The sequence below is a fragment of the Corvus kubaryi genome, unplaced genomic scaffold (assembly GCF_017639235.1).
Source record: "Corvus kubaryi isolate FWS band 111438036 unplaced genomic scaffold, C.kubaryi_AGA036_p1.0 37385, whole genome shotgun sequence".
Classification (NCBI taxonomy): Eukaryota; Metazoa; Chordata; class Aves; order Passeriformes; family Corvidae; genus Corvus; species Corvus kubaryi.
In genome coordinates, this window is record NW_024581127.1 from 9601774 (window position 1) to 9620648 (window position 18875).

General features: G+C 40.2%; 1 protein-coding gene across 2 annotated transcripts; it reads left to right on the top strand.

Annotated features, from left to right (window-relative positions):
- Positions 1 to 469: 469 nt before the first annotated feature.
- On the top strand, positions 470 to 18503 carry LOC121668615 (carbonic anhydrase 2). Of its 2 annotated transcripts, XM_042036504.1 has the most exons (7): positions 470 to 714; positions 1219 to 1416; positions 11691 to 11809; positions 13227 to 13319; positions 14090 to 14152; positions 15193 to 15348; positions 17649 to 18503. In XM_042036504.1, the coding sequence occupies exons 1-7, from the start codon at positions 681 to 683 to the stop codon at positions 17766 to 17768; spliced, it is 783 nt and encodes a 260-aa protein (XP_041892438.1). In that variant the 5' UTR covers positions 470 to 680; the 3' UTR covers positions 17769 to 18503. The 2 variants fall into 2 exon arrangements, with proteins under 2 accessions (XP_041892438.1, XP_041892439.1); XM_042036505.1 differs by lacking the exons at positions 470 to 714; positions 1219 to 1416 and adding an exon at positions 9516 to 9534.
- The last annotated feature ends 372 nt before the right edge of the window (positions 18504 to 18875 follow it).

Genomic DNA, 18875 nt, shown 5'->3' on the forward strand with positions numbered 1-18875 from the left:
TCCTCTCCGCAACTCCGCCGATCTCCGCCTCCAAAACCTGGCACCTATGGCAAACCCTGGCTGCAGGACCCTCCGCCACGGCTCCCGCACGGCCAAACTGCCATGCCCAGCTGCCCTCTTCCCTCCTTTCCCTCGGCTCCCAGCAGGGAGCAGCACCCGACCGCCCTGCCGCGCCGCGCCGCGCACGTACACACACACTGGCACACACAGGGGGACACACGGACGCGCACCCGCTCCCTCTCTCACACCGCACTCTCGCACCTGCCGCCCGCCCCGCACCGGCTCTCGGCACGCTGCTCGGCCCAGCCGCCGGCACCTCCCAAGGTCACGGCGCCCCGCAGTGCCCGCGCACCGCCCGCAGGTGCGCGATGCGCGGAAGGAGGGCGGCAGCGCGCGGGGCGGCCCAGGCTGCCCGCGGCCGCACCGGACCGCATAGCGCCGCCCGCCTGCGGAGGGCGCTGTTCGCCGGGCCCGCCACAGCTCCGCCGCCGACCGCGGATTATAAGGGACCGCTCTCTCCGCCCCCAGCGGAGTCTCCCTCCGCCCTCGCCCTCACTCCCCACCCCTCCTCCGGCCGCCGAGAAGGGCATGGGGTTGGCGGGAGCCTATAAAAGCTCCTGAGAGCGTGCTGGGGCCACGGCGCTGTGACAGCCTCCGCAGGCAGAGTAGGGCCGCGCACCATGTCCCACCACTGGGGATACGGCAGCCACGACGGTGAGTGTGAGTGCCCGGCGGTGCAGGACACCTGCCGGCAGGTCCCCGGTAGCCGCGCCCGTAACGTGCCCGCTGCTGCCCCGCGGAGCCCTTGCTCGAAGCGGCAATGAGCTCGGTGGCGCTTTTTTATCGTAACCTTGAAATGCACCTGCGCCCGGGCAGCCCGTCCGGCGCTCCGCACGCTGTGCCGGAGCATCTCCTGCTTCCTTGATGACATTCCTTTACTTCGGGAAGGGAGTGACGGGCGCTACTCCACAGGACAGGGTCGCCCCGAGGACTCCCCGGTACAGCTCCCGCCTCGGCCACCGAGGCTGTGAGGCTCCCGGGTGCCTCGGTGCCCAGGTGGGATCTTCGCTCGCTTGTGCTGCCGCTGCTGCCAGCCCTCCCAAGTGGTACGCAGTTAAAAGGCTGGTGTTTTGAACATCCCTTTCCCAGAGGGAGGGTTATCGTTTATATCCCCCGAACTTTATGTTTCCCACTGAGTTTCTTTCCGCTGTCTTGCAGGACCCGCTCACTGGCATGAGCACTTTCCCATCGCCAATGGAGAGCGCCAGTCCCCTATTGACATTTGCAGCAAGTCCGCCAAGTATGACTCCTCTCTGAAGCCTCTCAGCTTCAGTTATGATGCCAGCACGGCCAGAAGCATCGTCAACAACGGGCACTCCTTCAATGTGGAGTTTGATGATTCTTCTGACAAGTCAGGTGAGACCTCACATTCGTGTGCAGGAGGAGAATCGCAGAAATTGCTACTAAGATTCCTACTAAAACATACACTAAATCCGTAAAGGTTTTCTAAGGATGAAAACATACCAAAATGTTCTGGCTTCTGTAAGGTGAGGATTCAGCAAACAGGAAACTGAGATCCTGTTAAAAGAAAACTAAGGCTATCTGAGCAGCTAAACTCCAGTGAAGTGTTTTATTTTTGTATAAATCAAAAGGATCTGGATAAGGGCTTGGCTGTGGAAAGAAAAAAGTTTAAAAGTATTTAACAAGAATAATTTTAGGCATAGGTTGACATAAGCTACTGATAAATGGTTAAAAGAAGAGGCAAAATACATTGTAGGAAAAATTTGCCTTAGAATAGCAAAGGATTACAGTTAACAATTTGAAGTGGAAATAGTTTGGAAATACTTTCTTTGGTTATCAAAATATTATTTCACATTTCTGAAGCCAGTATGCTCCCAGGTTAGTACAGAAACAGAGGAGTGATTAGAAAATACCTCTTTGTTCTTTTTTAATTCAAAAAAAAACATTATCGCTGAAATTTCTTGATGCTGGGCTTTCTAGATAAAGTGTCTGATGCACTCCTACAAAGTTTGTCGCAGGCGGTCGGTCCACAGTGTCTTGCTGTTCATTGTGTTGTGTGGTGAAATAAAGCACTGAAACCAGCAAACCATAAGTAATCCTTACTGAAAGGAATGGCCTTTCTGATGGACAGACTGAATCCAAGCTGTCCTTGCAACAAGGGTTTAGTAGGTTGTCTTTAACTGTAGTTTTTCATCTGGCTGCATTTGCAGAAATGATCGCCCTGCCACAATGAATGTGCCTTTATTTTTAATTTCGACAACAAAAACAATCCTGTTGTAAGTCACTGCCTTCTCTATGGACAGTGCCTGATTTAACTTGCTTGAGCAAGTGTCCTATTTTTCCTAAGTGTTTTGTTGGCCATGTCATTTAGGGAATGGTGCTGAAACCAAATGATCTGTGCCTACTGAAAATATGAGATTTTTGTAACTAATGTAATAGAACAGTATAACAGACATTCAGCAGTGCTCTTAAGAATTTGACTTTGTATTTTAATTATAGTCTTTATGCTGAACAATATTAAGTGGTCAGATATAAGTGTTAACAGTTGCATAAATACACATAGGTCTATATATAATTTGCAAAGAGCATCAACATTAATATTTGTATGGATTTTAAAAAGAGAGGAAAAAGGTATTCTGACCTCTTAGTGTTTATTTTTCTGAAACCCTGGGAAGCTAAAGGAGCTGCATCATGTTCAATAACAGTGTCATGGAGAATAAGGTAGATGATCCAGAGTACAAAAAAAGGTATTCTTTTTGTACCATATACATGCAAGTCTGCTCTTGCTGCCATCCTTCTCTCACTGAGCCCAAAGGAATCAGGTTCAGGTCTCCACAGTATAAGAAACTATTGTGTTCACTTTGTGTGTGCCTAAGTCTGGAAAGAACTGTGAAAATTGGGTTGTGAGGAAAAAATGGCAGAAACATAAAATAATTTAAAGAAACGTCTGTAGAAAGAATGCTTTTTATGAGAAGTCAGTGCAGAACCAGAACATCTGTGACAGGGATCCTTTGACAAATATACAGTGACACAGCTTTCAGAGTGGGAGGATAGGAGATGCAAGCAGAAATATTCTCAGTATCTCTATTAGTGAATCAGAAAATTATTATTCTTTAGAAACAAAAACCACTAAACAGATTTCTGTGAAGCTAGGTAAGGGTGGATCATTCAGTACTAGACTTCCTACTGAAATTTACAGTGCTTAGAATCTACCTGGCAGCACACTTAATGGCTTCATTTGTATGCTGTTAACTAGGTAACCTACTTTCCTTACACAAAATAGAGCTGTCTTTTACTTGTATCTGCTTGATTCTGAATTTGAGACTCAAACATGCATCCCCAGTTCTTGGTTAGACATCACACAGCAGTGACAAGGAGAAGCTATGTGAGTTTATGTGATGTGCTGGTATTTTTTACAGAAGACGATGGAATAATATCCTGAAAATACTTCCCACAGGTTGTATTGCTTGTTTCTGTGAGCTGTCCCATATGTGGTAATGAATTATCTGTAGTAGTAGGTGCAAAATGAAGTAATAAGATCACTGTGAATCATCTTCAAGATGAGTAACTGCACGCAAAGTAGATCCATTTCCTTAAGAATCTTCAGCCTTGTAACTAATGACACTGAAGCAAACTGAACAGCAGTTCTAGGTCTTAATGTCTGTTTGATCACTCCTGCTCTTCTGAGTATACAGAATGATTTCTTGCGGTTAAAAAAAAACCCCAAACAGGTAGTAGTAGCATAATAAAAATAGGTAAGAAAGCTAAAATGTATATTTGGATAAAATGCTCTGAAAACAGCTGTTACTTATTTCTTTGATTCAGAAAATATGTAATGTGGATAATGTTGATCACAATTAAGAACAAGTAGATATAAGAATAATAAAAATTTTGGTATTTTTCTTTCAGAATGTATATTTGTTACATTACATGTATGCATCAGGAAAGTTGTATGAAGCTTCTGCCCATATTTGTGAAAAACAAAAAGAAAAATTGGAATTCCTTAAAATGATATCTATATTACTTTGAGTAAGAAAGCAAAATAGAAGTTCAGCTTTTTCAACAAAAATAACTTTATGTGCAATTTATGTGACTGATGTAACTTCACAGAAGAAAATGTTTTCTTCTTTGCTTTCAGAAGATATCTTTATTAATCGGTGGAGCTTTAAAGACATAACTCTTGATTCAGGTTGTAATTATGCTTATGACCTATACAGTCTTCTCTTAAAATGAATTTCTACCAGAGAAATTATATTGATTTTTTTGATAGCTTTGGAACCTGACTTTGTTTTACTTTCATGTTAATTTTTTTTAGATATGCCTAGATGTTACTAACAATGCTCAGAAAAACTCTCTTCCTAAGCAATTACCTCCAAATCTTTGATTTCAGTTCTTGTAGCAACTGTCTTGGGTTGTGTGACAGCTGTTAGACTCCAGAATATACTTGTAAAGGCTCTGTTAATTCCCAAAGTGAATCCCCTTCATATTTCACAGTTACAAGTTGGTAGAAATGGTGTATGGAAAGGATAGTCACAAGCCAGCTTTGCCATGTTTATGAACATTTTTTGTTTGGAAAAATTCCATGTTTGTCCCTTCCATAATATAGTATTCTATCTTATATCCTTGGAGCCTTTTGGAATGCTTTCTTGGGTTTGTGTGTAGAAACTGAACTGTGGACTTCCCCTTTCAGTTGTTACTTTGTCAGTCTTCTCCTTCCGTTCTTGCAGTTGCTTTCTTAATTTGCATGTCCACTGTCTTTTAATAGTAGTGGAAGGTGAAGTATTTATAGGGATTCATCTCTAAGATTCTTTAATTTTTTAAATTTCTTCTTAACTTTGACAGAAAAAAAGTGTCACTGGGAATAAAACTTTGAATTCAGGTTCATCCACTCTTCTAATGGGACCAGACCTTACATGCATGAGTGAAGTATGTGGTGATGATAATTCTTAAAATGAGGTTACTGTAATCTAGGAATTTTATAGCAGAGTCTCATTAAGGGTACTTCTTTTATCATATTAAACATTGCACATTCTAGTCTTCTGTAAGGACTTGCATATTGTTTCCCTCACTTTAGAAGACAGAAGTAAACAGTGACTTCTCAGAGCCATAAAACCACAGGATGTGAGTTCACTCAAAAAACCCTCAAGAGCCTGAAAGGTTTTACATATGTAAAATGTGTTCTGTGTGAGTTTTTGCAGAAAATGTTTGAGAATTTATCTAAGTTCTGAAATTCAAATGAGACATGTTCACAACAGTAGATTATGTATTCTGTATTTTCTGATCAAGTGTTTGATGAACTTATAAAAGAAAGAAGTCAATCAGCCATGAATTTATTCTATAACAAGAATGTTAGAATACCATATTTTAACTGTAGAACCTGACAGAAGTGATTTGCAACTATGGTGAAAAACTAGAGACATTACAAAATGTGCTGGTAATTCATTCTAGTGGGTAAGTCTCTTAATTGTTTCCTTCTCCTTGCTGCTGAGCTAGAAAGACTATTGAAATTCAAGTCAGTGTCCCAAGTAAATCTGACATTTTTGCAAATATTAAGTCATAGTAGAACTTAAAATTTATGAGAAGACCTTGAAAATGAAAATACTGTATTCATCTTGTTGCTAGCTTCCCTTGAGAGTCTTTCAGTAGTTGTAATCCAATATATTACTTGATTCTTTCTATACTTGTAAATATTAATGTGTACACTTCAGCTGTCTTAAATTATGACTCACTGTAAATAAACTAATCTATTTTGTTACAGTGGTTATTGAAGAGCCAGTGCATTAGCACCGCTCTGTTGGCAGATATTTTCTTTGAAAGTAGTGCCACTGTTGCTCTTTTCCTACGCTGCCACCTAAATTGGTAAATGGAAGCACAAACATGTAGGTCTGCTGTCTTTAAGGCACAACTCTTAAAGTCACTGCTACTGGTCTATTTTTAGGCTTCCCAGATCCAAAGATATAATATTAGCTGTGCCAGAATAATACTGCATGTCATCAGTATAGGATCATGGATTGAAGGTCCACAGTGCAATATAACTTAAGCAGTGAATGTCTTGATCCTTTGGGATCAGAAATAAGAGAACTGATTGATTATAGGTGCAGGGGACTGTATTCAGACACCTGCTTATGTCACAAGTAATGTTGTGCATGGCTTGGCTAAAATGTCAGAGGTTTCAAGGGCATGTGATCTTTAAATCATTTTTCCTGTAACTGGGATCACCAGAAGCTGTAAAGTGTGTGTAAACAAGTGACTTGAATAGCTCCAGTATTTCCAGGAACTGGAAAGGAAGATGAGAGGACTTGATATCAATCCTGCGTGTTTCAGGTCTTAGTTTCTTTACAGAACACAGAAGTGCCCTTCTCCATTTACACTGGGGTGGGGTTGGTTTGTTGGTGGGGTTTTTTTTGTTTGTGTGTTTTGTTTGTTGGTAGGGGTTGTTTGTTTCTTTGTTTTATCTTAACATGCAACTTCTGAGCAGAAATTTGACCTGGATTATGCATTTAGGAATCCTGGAAACTTCCTTCCCTTTTGCCAAATCCGTCCTCTAGAGGCGCTTTTAATGCAAAACCAGGAGAAACTAGGCGGCTGTTATCAGCTGGGGCCACTTGGAAAAGTTTATTTTTAAGATGTAATGAAGCTGTGTGCCAGATGTCATGATTACCACTCTTCCCAGCTGATAATTTGTTTATTTACTCACAGGCGTGAGGGACTGCTGCATACTTAGAGGCAATGCTCACACCTTGAGTTTGTTAGTCCGTCATTAGATCTCAACGTAGTATGATCACTGTCCAATACACAATTTTCAGTACAGTAAGCAGCCACTGGATTCGTATTTAAGTATTACTATCAGAAATTAAACCAATTGTTACTTTCAAGAGAATTTTAATGCTTCCGGCTTGGTTCCTAAATTGTTGTCAGCCTATGTAGTGTGAAATGTGAGGGCTGAAGGCTGGTCACAGACTCAGTACAGCATCTTACGATTCTCAGAGAATCTCTGGTTAAGAGACTACAAGAGAAATAAGCTCTACTTGTCCCAGGCAGTTGGAGGAATGTTAAGAACCTAAATGACTTTGTATCCTGAAGCAGGTCAGAGTCTTTCTGGCTGCTGCGCAGTCTGAATGAAATAGTTCAACTGAGGTGAATTGGAACCACTGACCTGCTGCCGATAGACACGTCTTCAGACTGGCTGTGTTCTGGCAGCTGTTTCATTCTGGTCTATCTCTGTGGAACATCCTTGTAGCCTTATCAGGCTAAATTTCTAGCAAGGTCAGAAGTAGGTTTGTTTTGGTTTTTTTTCCCTCATATACCAATTTTTTTTTCCTCATAGTGAAACCAATTACAGATGTTTTCTGTAAATATGAGCCCTACAGTCAGATGATTCAATGCTTTTCTTGCTTTTCTTGCTTGTCATGATACAACGTCCTAGGAGGAATGTCTGAAACAGATAACATAAAGAAGGAAACATCTCACGAAATGTGACTCTTTGTACTCCACGTTTCATGGAAGTGACAACTCACCCTAACTGAACTCTAGTCTGCCAGATGAGAAAGCCCATCCTTGCGTAAGAACACAAGGCTAATTCCTGAGCATCCTCATAAGAGCCTTTTTCATGTCATTAACAGTACATGGTGCTCAAGTAGGTTTTGTCCTTTCCTCAAGTAATGCTTCATCTGCTTTGTCTCTTCAAGTTCTGTTTTCCATTGTACAGATGTCTCTGTATACACAAAAGCTTACAAAATATTAACATTAAAGTATGTACCATGCATATGTTTACATAAATATATTCCTAGAATGTTATTCACATGTGCACATCTACTGGAGGCTGATAGACATCATGGTTTCCTTTGCGCTAAAGCAATGTGTGTGCAAGAGGGCTGTTCTCAAAGGTAGATGCCTGAAATGTCCTGCTGTTGGGTTTTTGTTTGGCAGAATCTCAATTAGAATTAATTCTCCAAGTTTGGAGCTTTGGACATCTACTGTGCTCTAGTGGACCAATTATTTCAGCTACTGGAAGGAGCTTTGTTGTCAATGATTGTCATTTGAAGAACACTTTCTCATTCTGCATTTTCTCAGATTAACAAACTTTACAGTAATATTTTTTCTTGTCACACTAAGTTGTATGACAGGAAGGAAATCAACCTAACTCATTAAACAATCATGTAGTTCCTCCATTTTGATAATTCCATTGACATGTTTATTGGCTTGATGAGTTTTATTAGTCTTTTGCTCTGTATAGAGAGCATCCCATGGGAGTTAGCTGAATAACAGTAATTCCCACAGTATTCCTGCAAAAATTTAGATGTGAATGCTGCCACTTTCTGAAAAAAGGTATGCAGTGGTCCACGGTATTTTTTACAAGGCTGTTCTGTTTTACATTGGAAGGATGACTGCCCACCAGCTTGCCTTTAAATAGAAGAGGGAAGGTGTGTAGCCTCAGTAAACAGCTGTACCAGACACAACAAAATGCCCTTTGATTTCTGTGTGTTTTCAGATATCCCAAGAAAGTGTAACGGAGTCAAATCAACTTCACCTTCTGTATCCAAGAAATCCCACAGTTGGTATAAGTCACATAAATGGAAGAGTTTGTGTGGTTATTTGACTTTCTGAATTAGTGCTGCTAATACTTACATGCACCTAATTCAGGCCATGTTACGAGATCATTTAACAGTGAAATATAATTACTGGATGTTATACTACAATAACTTCTCCAGTAAAGGGTAGAAGATAAAATGGTAATGGGAAAACAGTTACCATTTCTTAATCTAAAGAAAGTAGCTCCAAATTTGTCTAATGTATCTAATAGTGGAAAAGAAAAAAGGGCACCGTCAAGCTGTCACGTAGACAGGCTGTAACACAAGACCAGGTTATGATGTAAACTGTCTTGAGTAGATGAAATCTGTGAGAAAATAACTTTTTTTCAGCTCATCTTGTGCTGTCTTCAGACAGCATTGCATCTGAAGCTGTGCTATAAAACAGAAGGGATCACAGCTACATATGTATTTTCAGGATGGTTTTCACTAATACTAATTTCAAAAGTAAGGGAGCTAATGATGAAGTGCTCCAATATGGATCAGAACTTCCCCATCCTTTTTAAAAAGGGGATGGAAAGGTTAGGCTTCTTTTCAATGTAGCCTCGAGTTGATATTCCTGTCACATGGAACAAAGACAGGGAAGTTGCTGGTGTGAATGTTGTTCTGATTCTCTGAACTTCTATGTTGCAAAAGCTGGTAACATTTATTTATGGTTTAAAAAGCTTGTTCTGAAGAAAAAAGCAGTTCTATCATTTCTATTTTGCCTTTTAAGCTTAGTTTTAAATTTTACTTCTTTGGAAAGGCTGAGAAGTAGTAAAAATAAAATAACTGCTTAACGTAGGCTAGAACAAGAGGGCTGTTCTGTAATTAAGCCTGCTGAATTTGTATTCATTCACACTAATCTAATTATTACTTTCTTTGAATGCTCTGCTGTGAGTCAAAATAAGCTAGTGCTGGATTTGAGAACCACAGAATGAGAAAAGTAAGCAAAAACTGCAAAGAGATTTTTCTGCATCTTTTGGGTTTTTGAGACTATAGCAAACTTTGTGTAGAGAAATAACACTGTAAATGAATTCAAGAACGTTGCATGTTTCTGCTTTTCAGCATGCTTTCCATTGATTAATAATGGCAGATTAACGTGTGCTGTGCTAGTGCTTTCTGAGGTGAAGGAGTGGTGGAACCTCAGTCCACTTACATCTGCAAGGACCAGCAAGACCACGAGCTAAAGGAACTGAAACTGAAACTTTGCAACTCCATGGCATCATTTTAAAATGAGACACAATATTGTGTGGATTAAATGATTTTGCATCTGTAAAGACACAGGAACCAGTTACTTCATTTCCAAAAGGAGCTAATGCCCATTTACAGCTGCCATTCTAAAAAAAGTACTCAGATTTTTAGTCTTGTGCTTAAAACAGTTATGCTTCTTGGCAACTAGCACATGCAGAAATGTAAAAGTAGAGTAAGATATGTTCCTATTTGATTACTTTAAGTAGCCATTCTTCTTTGGATCACACAGTGTGGAAGTAGGTAGGGCAAATCCTAGTCTGTTGGCTACAGTATTGGAAATTACAAAGGCTGCAGTGGAACATAGATTCGTGATTTTCAAATAAAAATACATGTTGGGAGACTTCTAAATATATTTACCAGCGGAGCCCCAGGCAAATGCAAGATTTATCCAGTGAACCCAGATTTTGCATGTGTAGGGAGCACTGGTGGAAACTAATGTATTTTTAAGAAATCTTATTTTGTTTTCATGTATTGCAAATTTTTAGTGAAATCCTTCTCACCTTACTGTTTATATCCACGGCTGATGTTGTCCATGCTTGTATATAATGGGACTTTTTCAAACCTGAACATGCAGCCACCTTTTCCAATCAGCATTTGATGTATGTTTTCACACATGCACGTATTGTGCTAGTGTCTAGACTAATTGCAGACTGAGAGGAAAGCATCTTTACTCCACAGAATCATTTTGTGGCACATACACAGAGCACACTTACATGTAATATCTGATGTCAACACTCTTCTGTCACTTATTATATATATTTATAGAGAGAAATTGGTCTCTTAAAAATATCCTAACACTTTAAGTTACTTTTTGTTTTTAAATTTTTTAATATTAATAACTTAAAGTTATAATTTTGAATTCGGATTTGAGATGCTCAGGGGAAAAAAATAAAAGAAAAAAATCCCCAACCAAACCACAAACTAGTGTGAAACCTTGCTCTGATAGCTTAGATAAATAGCTCTGTTTAATAGAACTATTTGTTATTATTCTGTGCTTTATGCTGCACTGGAGGAGACATTGTCTGTGGCCCGAGCATTTTGCAATGGTAGGGCTTGATCCTGCATATCGTAATGGTGATTGGTCACAGTTTGGGTAGAAGGGTAAAACTAACAAACAGAATAAGGGAGCTTGCTCTTGTAGAATTCAAAGTGTGGCTGGGCACTTCACTTGGAGCAGTCCCATAGCACAAGTAGTGCCACATAATGGAGAGCATAAATAAGCAACTAGTTTCCAATCCATGTTTAAAAAAATCTGCCCATGTAGGCATTGCCATTTTTACCACAACGGGAAGGACAAGAGATTTGAATTCACATCTCTGCACTGTCTTGTCCTGTGCTTGTTGCTTTACCTTGCTACAACCCATTGCTAACAGGTGTTCAGGTTTAATTTGGAACCAAAAACATTTCACTCAACCTAATCTGCCACAGGATTTGCAGGATTAAGGCCTAAATGGATGAAGTGTCTAAAATGAAAGGACAGAGTACATGAAAGATGATTTCGTCTTCAAATGTACTTCCTTAGAGTAATTCTGTGTGGGCCTCTTACAAAGGGCTTTTTTTAATCTATTTGGTGACAGAAAAGTTACATCTTCCCTCATCACTTGTAATACTAGCATGCCTGTTAAATTGCTGATGAGATGCTCACTGTAAGGTCACTTATGTTTTTATGCATTTATTATTGATTTTGGTGTATTGCAGTAATGTACCATTGAGGATGATCTGGAGTAGCATGGCAGCATGCAATGAACTGTAGATCACGTGGAAGACTTGAGATAACTGTTTCAGTTTGAAGGGAGACTTGATAACAAAAGTTATGGGAGTTGCTAATAAAGCTTCTTTGCTTTGCAGTGCTGCAAGGAGGAGCACTGGATGGAGTCTACAGGCTGGTGCAGTTTCACATTCACTGGGGATCCTGTGATGGCCAGGGATCTGAGCACACTGTGGATGGTGTGAAGTATGATGCAGAGGTAGGACATGCTTTACCTTCTCCAGTCTTCTTTGTATAATGAGGTGGGGGTTTTTTTAGGTCTTTCACCACAGTAGCACCTTCTCTACAGATCTTCATAGGAGGAGGTTACCATAGAAGATTTTGGTACGAGGCCACCTTAGAACATACTCCTTGCAAGAGCAGAGATTAGAATTGCAATACTTTTCTCAGCTACTCCATGTCAAAGTGAAGCAGAAAACCCCACATTAATAATACCTATTTTTTCCCTGCTTTCTCAGTGACTCTTGGAAATTAAGAAGAAATAGAATTGCAGCACCTCTGTACATACACATCCTCTTTTCCTGGCTTCAATTTTTAACATCAGAGGTATTTATAAAAGCAGCAGAATAATTTTGGGGCAGATATTTTCATATTTTGGTAGCAAAGAATGAAGGGCTGTGAAGAGGGCAGACAGCAAAGTGAGATTTTACAGGCATTCTTTGTGATACCCTTGTGACTCCAGCTGTCCCTCGGAGCACTTAGACTCCATTTTACAGTCTGACTACAGAAACTGAGTGACTTCAGTGCCTTGCATCCCACCTTTCCTTGTCCCCTGTTCAGGAATCTACCTCTGGGTGCTGTGACAGACTTATAAAATATATTCATAAGTACACATTTGTGGAACATACCTGTGGTTTGCATTGACAGATAAACGAAATGGCCCCACAAATTCATTGGCTCTGCTGCTTTTTCATGAGATAGAAGTAGCTTTTGTCTTATGTGAGAAACTTGAAACTGCCTTCTGTCTTACGCAGTACCATAATTACTTGTTCAACTTGACTTGCAGATGTGGGGAAACAGCCTGATGAACTTAAATTAGAAATAACTCAGAAATTAAAAAGAAAGTAAGGTCCTGGCTAACATGACCTGGAGACTCACTTCATATTCTTTTCCAAGTCTTTCCAGAAAAGGACAGGACTGATTTAAAAAAAAAAAAAAACCTTTCAAATTGTGAGTCAAATCTATAGTTAATGTGTCTCCTCTGCCTCTTCTGACATTGACGATGTATGTCAATGTGGTAAGAACTCCAGGATATATAGCATTAAAGTACTACATCAGAATCCTGCAGGCTGTAAGTGAAGAAAAACTTATGCTGAAGGTAACAGGAGCTTCACTAGATGAAAAGCAGAATGATACAGCCACAGCTTGCCTTTAAAACTCATCTGGAAATAGGACTGAGAAACAAAATTAAATACATTACAGAAATCTCTTTGAATAAATGAACCTTCAATGTAGATAAATAATTCAACAAATTCTTAACAATACACAAAAGCTTTCAAACCTCAGCAGTAAAACACCATCTTGCTTTTAATAAATTACTTCCCTGCATCTTCATTTTTGAAGTATTCTGGATGGAATATCATCTTCACAGGTGCTTCTTGTTTTCTTGCTCCTAGCTCCATATTGTTCACTGGAATGTAAAATATGGTAAATTTGCTGAAGCTGTGAAGCACCCTGATGGTTTAGCTGTGGTGGGCATCTTCATGAAGGTTTGTTGAACTTTTTCTTTTGTATTATTTGTCCATCATGTTCATTCTGTTGTGGGGGGGAACATAAGAGCAGAAAACAGAGAAAGAATAAGGCAGCATTGTGTTATACTGCCTAAATCCATAGCCAACTAGGTGGTGCTCCAAATTCTTACCTTACTTTACCTATAAAAGTTGTACACTAGCCATGGACTGTGACTGCCATCCATCAGTGTTGCAGCCCTGTAGCAGCATTCTTGCCTTCATCAAGACAGTGATGCTACCATAACTCTTACAAGTGAAAGGAGATGTGCATAACTGACCAAGTTGTGTGTATGAATCTGCAGTGTGACCAGCCTAAATAGCACCTGTTTTCCTTTTCTTGTCTTTGTTAAATGGCCAGAGTGTTTTGTCTTAGTTGAATTGCCTCCACAGCTAGCTGGAGGAGGTGTCTGTGCTCCAGCAGTATGTAGTACTCCATCCTGGCCTCACTGAGGGTGACTATTTTATTAGGAGTGTGACTTCCATAAAAGAACAACAGCTTAGATCCAAAAATAAATCCACACGCTGTAAATGAAAATAGCTTTATTCTGTCCAATGTCCTTGGCTGACCCGTTTGTGCTCACTGTCAACTGGCATGATTTTACAGAGACTGTTTTAGTCTCTTATGCTGTAATACTCCTATTATGTAATGAAATGCCGCTGGAAAAAAGTTTCCTTAAGAGCTGTAACAGAAAACTAAGGTGTAATGAGAATGCCTGGTGATTTTCATTTTCGTATGGTTTGTGTTACAGGTGGGAAATGCCAAGCCCGAGATGCAGAAGGTTGTGGATGCTCTGAGCTCCATTCAAACCAAGGTAACATTTTCTGTCTGCAGTGATTGACACCTATCACAACTGCGCTATGTTACCTTCTTTAGAAAGTAGATTTTTTTTTTTTTAATTTCTTCCAGCCTGCTGCATGTATGAAAGTAAAACAAACCTTCTGCCATCAGTGCAGGCACTCATAATCCTAAAAACAAAACAGATTGGAATGAAGTTGAGGTAGAGAGCGTGGAGTACTAGAAACGGTGATCATTTCCTATCTTTGTGACTAGATTTCTCTGTCTTTTAACTGTATTTAAACCTGTAAGGTAGGATTTATCTTCCTAATCTGAAGTACTTTCCTAGGTTCCCTTTCTCGTCGGTGGTAACAGATGGAAAAGGCATTTCCCCTCATCTGTGCATCTGTGGCCTCAATTTCCTTTTTCCAAGAGAACATGCTTCTCTTGGCTGTTTCTAGAGAGAGTTTAGATAAACAGTTTGATCAGGATACATAATTTACGGAAAAAAGGCTTTCTGTATTTTAAATATTGTGTGTAGTGTGTATGTGGTCTTAGTGTGCTAAGTAATGAGAAACTAAAAGTACTTAGTGAGTAATTAGGTACCTTCATAGTGGGTAAAGGCCTGTACCAATGAGAAATGTGGACAGGAGAGGTAAAAAAGGAGACTGTGCTGTCATCTTTCTCATCAGGCTCCCTTTGAGGTAAATGGATATTGCTGTTTACTGCAATGGGCTCTTCAATAGGTCTCACAGGTTCTGTGTTGCCAGTGCAATCAATGTATGTGGCATCTGAAATCTCACTGTTTTTCAAGCAAGGTCAAATCTTATCTCTAAGACCAAGGAACATAAAGGCAGCATCTGGTATGAGAAACAATATCTTGAAAATCTTGTAAGAAATACATTGCTGAGAGTATTTAATCCCAGATATACTGCAGTTGGCATGCAACACTTGATGCCAAATTCCATTTCTGCCTTCCTCCAAATATGGAGCTTTCCTAGCAGACCTCACTACTGCAGTCCCAGTGTGTGTTGTGGTCTCTTCCTGACATCAGCCCATCTGCTTACTTTATCATAGGGAAAGCAAGCTTCCTTCACAAATTTTGACCCCACTGGACTCCTTCCTGCATGCAGAGACTACTGGACATACCCTGGCTCACTGACCACTCCACCGCTGCTTGAATGTGTGACCTGGCACGTTCTGAAGGAGCCCATCACTGTGAGCTCTGAGCAGGTAGGTTTCCAATGGATGGTGCCAGTAGATGTGTACTGCAGTTACACTGATGGCTTCAGTTCAGCCCATTAGGTGATCTGTGAAGTGGCAGTGTTACTGCAGAGCTGTGCAGGGTATTAGCTAGCATCACATGTCAGAAATACCTATCTGAAGTGGTAATCCTCTTCTGACAGGACGCTGTTGCTGCCTGTGGATGTAGAGTTTGCTGGAGAATGTAAGGGTGTCCTCTATTTGGACATCTAGGGAAGATAGGGGAGGGAAGTTTAAAAAATTGTATCAGATATTTTCTGGATATATGGTTAGAGCTGTCGTATGGTAAAAATCCAGAAAACTGAGGCATGCATGAAAGGACCATCTGCACTAGTCTAGCGTGTGTTGTGAGCATCAGCAGGTTCGCTGTACGTGCAGTCACCTCTCTGGGTGTACTTGCCCTGAAAATGCCAGGTTTACTAAGCACCTGGGGAGCACGTGTGCTGCATCCACAGTCTCACATGTAGAGCTGTAGTTGGTCTGTTGATTTTTCCAGCACAGAGCTCTTTTTGCAAGTTCTATTTGTCACAGAACAGACTGGGAAGTCCTACGCAGAATTGTGATGATGCTAACAAAGCTCCCATTGTTTGGAAGAGGCAAAACTTGCAGATTCCAGAAGTCTGCTGCCTAAGAAAATACTCTTGTTGACCAGCCTGAGAAGGATAGTCTTCCTAGTAGGAGGACGCTTGTGCGGATTAAATCCCTCTTGGCCCTAGCTTTCTGTGCCATCCATTAATGAAATTACGTATAGGCAAGTTTCCATTCTTGGGTTCAGATATGTGTGCTTGAGAGCTATAAATAGGTTCTAGAGCCTATAAATACAAACTAGCCCCGAAGGGCTTTAGTTTAACCTTCAGATTCTTAAGTCTCTGTTATTGATGACAGAGATGCTAACAATCTGCACCTAATTCTAGGGGGTTTATTCTGCTGATTTGAAAGAAAATGCAACTGAGCCGTTGTGGAACTTAACATAATAGAAGATAGAATATGTGATGAGGAGTAACTGTTGGAAGTAATAACTATAGCAGTGATTGATTGCCATTAGTAAACTGCAAGGGAGCACTAATGTTGACACTATTTACTTACTTCAGGCTATTCCTATTGCTGTTGATAATTCCAAGCTTGCAAACACTTATTATAAGGCAGGAGCACACTCGCCAAAATAGTGGGTTTTTTCTACTATACCTACTTCAACCACCTACAAGTGGTAAAAGACGCCACTTGTTTCTCCCCCACTCATCCCTCCCTATTACCATCAACATTTCCACACTGTCTGGCAGTTTGCCTTTTCATTCTCAAACTGATCAAAACAAGAAACCATGTATCAGAGTATTGATGCAAGGTTTAAGATGGATAGGTTTTCCAAAGACAGATAGAAGCTGGATATAACAACAGGGTGTAGCAGGCCTGTTATCATTTGTTGTAGTGGCACAGCAGTTCCTGGCAGAGGTTGAGCTCTGAAATTTGTTCTGGTTGGTCCTGAAGGTAAAGTCCAGGGGAGACAGATCACTGCTGAGGACATTTTTCCTTGAATGAGGTTTTCCTGTTCTAGAACCTGACTCGTAGGAAATCCTATCTCCCACCTACATACATTTATCAGCGCTTCCACCTCTCTGTGTGAGATCATTTTTGGGGTGGGTTACTATTTTGGCACAGTCTTTTGAATGAGCTTTGGAGATGCCTATTTAGACGTAAAGGTGCTTTTTTTACATCAGATTGTGCAAACACCAATTGTACTTTAAGAACAAGTACCACAACTATACAATATGCTCCTATTGACGTGAAGCAGTTTTCCCCTCTCACAGCATTTGAAAATCAAGGTAACTTGAATTTATTCAACAGCTTTATTTTGACCCGAGGGTAAGGCCTTTTAAAATTATTGTTATTTCAAGTGGACTGAAAAAAAAAAAAAAAGAGCCAAAACTGTACAACTTGCAGAGGACTCTGAAAGGATTTCAACTCAGGTCTGGATCAAGAACAAACAACTCTTTGCTTGTGGAGTTCAGAAAATGTGTGCCTGTGTCCTTGTTTTCTGGGCTTTCACAGTTGTTCTTGCAACGATATTTTGTGGACAGGTATTTCGTGCCTGTGTCGAGGCGGGAAATGGTGTGGATGAAATACAGACATGTGGGTGCTGATGCCATCTCTAGACTACTGGTCCTGGCAAAACTGTTTAGTTGGAGCTCTGGTTCAGACCAAGATGTGTAGTTTCAAAAAATCCTGCTGAAGTGAGAGGACACTTTTGAGGATATTTTTGCCTTTTCCCACAGATGTGCAAACTCCGTGGCCTTTGCTTCAATGCTGAGAATGAGCCTGTGTGCCATATGGTGGACAACTGGCGCCCATGTCAGCCTTTGAAGAGCAGAGAAGTCAGAGCTTCCTTCCAGTAACCTCAGTGCTGAGAGTGTTAGGAATTGCTGTGTTTGTGAGGAGCCCCTTTTGCTAAGCCCAAATCAAACTTTGCCATGCGTGCCCAGGCAACTTCTTGTCTCCCAGATCCATTCTTTCTTTTGCTCTGCATCTGAAATGCCAGCTAATGAAATGTGAAAGGCTCTTGGCCAAATGGGAAAGGGTTCTTAAGGTGTGGGGTTGGGGGAGGCAGGGGGTGGGTGGCTGTGTGCATTTTGGTGACTATTACTGTGACTGACACTTTGGTATAATAGGATGTTGGCTGCTTGGGAGAGGATATGGTGGTAGCAAAATAAGCCATTTTAAGAAACCTCATCCACTGGTGTGATAGTACACGTAACTAACGATAACTTGAAGCTTTGTAAGAAGCACAGGAATACAGAATCTAGCTATTATTTAGAAAAAAAAGTATTTTGAGAAAATTAAGCAAAATGAATATTTAGAATTAGACTTCTTAGATTTTAAGAAACTGACATGTAAATATTTTTGAGACTGTTTTGCATTTTTACCCATACTGTCAACAACCTTAGTTATGTCTTAATGGTAGTGTTGGGTTTTTTAATTAAAAATGTTCTAAATTAAATGTTATCTTTAAAAGTTGTTATTACCATAGAAATAATACAAAATACCTTTTCATTGAAATAATATATGTTCTAATTTAAAAAGGAAAATAATATTGTATTTTAGATAACATCTCTAATAAATCTATACTTCTATTTTGGCTTCCCTGCTGTTATTTTAATTCCGGTAAGGAGTCACTAATCTGTTCACATGGTTGCATATTAAACATAATTACTAAACATACACATTGGGAATCAACTTCAGTGATACTGAACATGAATGCAAGACTATATGGTATGTTAAGAAATTTTCTTTAAGTATCTTCTCTGTGATAGCAGAAGGAAGTGTTAATTTTAAGCAATCACTACAAATTATCAAAGTTGAATGTATAATGAAAGATGCCTTCACAAAACTTTTGAACAAAATTATACTGAAGAATGGGCTCATTAGATTCTGGTCCTAGTTTCTAAGTTAACTTATTATGAGTTTGCTACCCCATCAGGAATCACTTTGTAATTTATAAGGTA